Source organism: Elephantulus edwardii, unplaced genomic scaffold (assembly GCF_000299155.1).
Source record: "Elephantulus edwardii isolate Elephantulus edwardi_28Jun2011 unplaced genomic scaffold, EleEdw1.0 scaffold00052, whole genome shotgun sequence".
Classification (NCBI taxonomy): Eukaryota; Metazoa; Chordata; class Mammalia; order Macroscelidea; family Macroscelididae; genus Elephantulus; species Elephantulus edwardii.
The window spans coordinates 3,959,722-3,964,682 of NW_006399802.1; the positions used below are offsets into that span (position 1 = coordinate 3,959,722).

At 45.1% G+C, this 4,961-nt stretch overlaps 1 protein-coding gene across 1 annotated transcript in view; it reads left to right on the forward strand.

The window, feature by feature from the left end:
- Positions 1-3,026: 3,026 nt before the first annotated feature.
- Positions 3,027-4,961, forward strand: part of NANS (N-acetylneuraminic acid synthase) — a 27,957-nt gene continuing 26,022 nt past the window's right edge. Inside the window, exon 1 of the mRNA XM_006886872.1 lies at positions 3,027-3,163. Within this exon, the coding sequence (XP_006886934.1) occupies positions 3,032-3,163 (132 nt within the window). The 5' untranslated portion in view covers positions 3,027-3,031. The remainder of the gene's footprint in view (positions 3,164-4,961) is intronic.

Sequence of the window (4,961 nt, forward strand, 5' to 3'; positions counted from 1 at the left end):
CCTATCACTCCTCCCTGAGAGAGACTTCACCCTGAGTCATAAGGAAAAGGGGACGGCGTATTCTCTTAGCTACTTCCTGCCTCCAGCAGGTTTTCAGAGAGGATAAATCACAGGGGACCAGAGTGTCCATCTTTCTCCAGGAAGAACATTCAAACTGGTGGATTCAAACTGCCATCTAGGACACCACCTTTGGGTTACCAAGGCAGCTCCCTACCAACTAGACCAAGAACTCTGGTGGTTTAGTGGGAAGGAACTGCACTGTAATTCCTCAGGCAAATGGTTTGAATCCTTGGGAGGGAGAAGAATGGGTAGTCTCCTCCCATGTGATTTATTGCCTCTGAAAACCCACTGGAAGGTCAGCTGGAGGGTCTATTCCAATTCACTTGTATACACACTAACAAAAAGTTTAAAGTTAATCTATTATTTCGCCAAACCCTCTGAAACTGCCAGGCTAAAATGACATCTTAGGGCAATAGTCTTGGGGGTTCCACCAGTCTCTTTCAGTAGAGGAAATCTGAGGTGTGGTCTTTTGTTTTTTCTTTTTTTTTAGGAATTTAAGTTTGTTTTACATTTCCCCCAGTTCTAACCTGGCCCTTTTATTGTGTTCCTTGATAGAGCAACTGATAGTGTTACAGGGCATTGCTCATTTCCAGCCTTGGGCCATAGGAGGCTGTGGTTTCTGCGGGTCATTGTCCTGTGGACTAATTGCTTCCTTGAGTCTATGGTTTCCTTCACTCTCCTTTGCTCCAGATGGTAACAGGCCAACAGCTGTATCACAGATGACTCCTCAGAAACTTTTAAACCCCCAGATACCACTCACCAAACTAGGATGATGCAGAAAATTAGGAACTTGTTTTTTTTTTCCCTCCCAGGAACTTGTTATATCAATTGTCCTAGATGTTTCCTGGGAATGTGGCCCTTAGCTTTCAAGTCCAGTAGCTCAGTCTCACATGTATTTGGATACGTATAAGTTTACAAAACTGACACACCAGAGTTCCCTTAGATAGGTATAGTTGTGAACATTTGTATTTCTGTATTTGTATATGTTGTACTATATCTATCTATCTATCTATCTATCTATCTATCTATCTATCTATCTATCATCTATCTATCAGCTCTTGTGGTCTAGTGGTAAGAAGTTGTGCTGCAATCCCAGAGGCACATCGTTTAAATCCATGGGAGAAGGATGCTCCATGGGAGGATGGGCACTCTCCTCCCATGTGATTAAATGCCTCTGAAAACCAGCTGGAGGGTCAACTGTGGGTCAGTTCTGAGTCGATGGTACACAACAACAACAGCATATATATATTAGAGTGAGAATATATATATATGTATGTATGTGAGTGTGTGTGTGTGTATATATATATATATACATATACATATATATATGTATATATATACATATATGTAAAATAGTAATTCCACACATTGATGAGGAGATGGGTCTGTGGGCTGGCCTACGGCCTGAAGACTTGAAGTCTCCCTCCACTCTGGAAGTCGACTGGTGGCTGGCAGCTGTCTTGATGGTTGTTTTGTCTTGATGGCAGTCAGGAAAGGGAAGTTTCTGGGGTCCTTTTTGTGATGTGTTACTGTTCTTTACACCCCCCCCCCCAAAGTCGGTGGCCCTTGAGCCTTAGACTAAGGGTAAGGGCGGAGCCCTGCTCGAGGGTGTGGATTTAAAATCCTGGAGGGCCCTTGGGCCAAATTTATTAATTTTAGAAGAATATTCTTTAAAAGACACAGCAATCATTTGTCTATTTGCTGTACTGAACAACTTGTCGTTGTGGTGATTCTGAACACTATCCCATAGTGGTGTCAAATACCATAATGGTTACCCATTATGTACAGTGTTTGGATAAGCTTCCCGATTGATTCATGTGGGAGGCAGGAGTTGCATCCACTTCCTAATCTAGGAGCCTCTGAAAACTCTACAAACTCTCTTTTAAATGTACAGAAATGATGTTAATTATAGAAGAGAGTTCAGGTCTTTTGTGCTACTCTGAGTCATATTTGACTTGACAACGCTGAACCACTGCTAAATGAGACTAGTGCTGTTATATCTGGAGGAACATTCTTCCACTTTACACAGCACTCTTTGTCAATGTGCTATATGAGGGTTTTCTGTGATGCGGAGCCTTGTGCCATGGGGATATCAAATATCAGAATGGTTTTCCATTGTGGACAGTGTTTGGTGGAACTCCCAGTTGTAAAACAAGTCGGGAAGCAGGACTGCATCCACTTCCTAAACCACATGCCTCTGGAAACCTTATGAACTCGAAGAAACAATGATAGCTATGGAAAGGCATTAGGTCTTTTGCTCAGTCACTGAGTCAACCTTAACTCGATGGCAATCAACAACGAGAGAGAGAGTCGTTGTTGATTGCCGTCGAGTGGAGCAGTTTAGTTAATCACACGGGAGGAGAGTGCCCATCCTTCTATCACAGGGCAACTGTTGGGATATGAACTGCAGGCATTTGGGATTGCAGCGCAGCTTCTTGCCACTAGGTTACTGGGTCTCATAACTGATCTTTGACCTCAAAGAACTGGACGATATAGGAGCTATATTTCCTAGTTTCAAAGAAAAAGGAAAACAATGTTCAGAAAAAATGCATGATCAAAGAGGGAGGGGACTGATTGGCAGAAACTTGAATTAGTTTTTTAAACTTAACCCAAGAATGTGAGTTGTTTCCATTAGCACTGCGACGCGCAGTCTGCACGGCCAGGTGAGCTGGAACTGCACTGAACCGGGACAAGCGGACGGTTCACAGGCTCCCGCAGGGACCTCACGGGGTCTGGCGGCCACGATTCTAGGAGTCGCGCGCTCAGCCAGTCAGGCCTGGCCTTCCGGCTAGCTGTCCCGCGGACGCTCCGCCCCTTCTCCCGATTGGCTGTGGTAAGGAAGATGGGGTCTGGGGATTGGCTGCGCGGCCGACGCGGGCTGACGTGGCGGTGCAGACCCAGCTGAGCTGCCAACCAAAGGGCCCCTAGGCGGTGGCTCCCGCACAGAAGCGGGCAGGGTGCGACCGCCGCGATGCCTCTGGAGCTGGAACTGTGTCCTGGGCGCTGGGTGGGCGGGCAGCACCCGTGTTTCATCATTGCCGAGATCGGCCAGAACCACCAGGGCGACCTGGACGTGGCCAAGCGCCTGATCCGCACCGCGAAGGTGAGCGGGCGCTGGAGGAGAGGGGCGCCGGGCGGGGCGGGGCTGCCTCCTCCCGCTGTCCGTCCGCACGCACGTCCAGATGGTCAGTTTTGTTTTTATGAATATCTCCAATACCTCTTCTCCTCTTCCCTCCGACATCTTCCTTAACTAGCCTGCAACTCAGCGGTACCTTCCAACCTGACCTCTATTGCTTCTCTCTGGTGTTAGAACGATCAGATCACAACCATTCCTGACTCCGCTGGACTTTTATAATAAGAAGAAAGGCTCCAAGACCTTACTGATCTGACCCATCTTGATTATGGTATTTCCTCTCTTAAAATTCTGCAGAGAAAAAAAATAAAAATATAAATTCTGCAGAGATACTCAGTTACATTGAGCTCCTGGAAGTTGTTTTAGTCTCTCCCCTGCCCCTCCATGTGTTTGGAGTAAGAAGTGGTGAAAAGCTGGGACTCTGGGTTCATTTGTGAGCTTTGTGAATGTGGGCTACTTAACTTGTGTGAGACTCGGGGACCCCATTGAAACAGAGGTTGATGATAATAGTGCACTGCCTGGAACTGTTAGGAGGATCAAGTGAAAAGGAAAGAGAATCATGTAGAATTCTTGGTTCATACCGTGCTGTCCAGTATTGACTCAAGGTGGCCTCCACTGCTCCACAGGGATTTTTTTGGGCTATAATCTTTTCAGAAGCAGAGCATTCAGGCATTTCTTCTGAGTGCTGCTGGAGGTGGTGGGTGTGGTTTGAACTGTTAACCATTTAGTTCCAGCACAGTGTGTGCCTCCCCCAGGTGCATAGAACTCAGTAGTATGAGCTGTCAATTACAGCTAACAAAAGGAGCTTTGGTGGTTTAGTCAGTAGAGAGTTGGGCTGCCAACCCAATGGCAGGTAGTTCAAACCTACCAGCTGCTTTGAGGGAGAAAGGTGGACAATCTCCTTCCTTGTAACTTACAGCTTCTGAAAAACTGCTGGAGGGTCAGCTATGTATGAGTCAGTTCTGACACAAAGGCAATGAGTTGGAGTTTGTTTTTATCAATGGTAAGTGTGGTTATTCTCCTCTTGAGAAGTTTCTGCTCGTGTTCAGCTACACTTGGACGCTTTTCATGTTCCCTGGCTAAGTTAGAGATTCCTGCAGTTGTTTTCATGTTCTTAACGTTGTTGTTTAAGCATCTTTCTCTGTTAGATGGTGAACCCTCATGTTCTCTATTGAGAGCTCAGCCCTCAGCAGAAGGTCTGAATAGTGATTCCTTGGTTTAGAAATATATCCCACTTCATCACTTTTTTCCCTTCCCTTCCTTTCTTCAGGGCTCATTAACGGGTTTCCTTCTCAGGTGAATAGGTTTGTGGTTTTTTAAAAAATTTTTTAAATTTTATTATTTTTTGTGCATTGTACCGTCAAATCAGATCTGACTGGTACAGGAGGAGATTGTCCCTCCTTCTCCAGCAGAGCATCTGGTGGATTCGAACCAGGCATATCTGGGATTGCAGTGTAGCTTCTTGCCACTAGGCCACCAGAGCTCCCTTAGGTGAATAGGTTTTTTTTTAAATAAAAATTTTATTTTAAAAACAGATGTAAATAAAAAACCAAGGACTATAAACTTCATTCAAGAAAAGCTTGGAAGAACCCCAGCAGTCCTAATCCACAACACAAAGAGTCCTCCAAGCATCCCGAAAAATTTACAACCAGAAGATAAAATAGATGAATGGGACCTTCTTTTTTTTTTAAATTTAGGTTGTTTATTTTTCATTTCAGTGAACATCTACAGAGATTTTGGGATTCCATTCACTCATTGTTGCACCCTT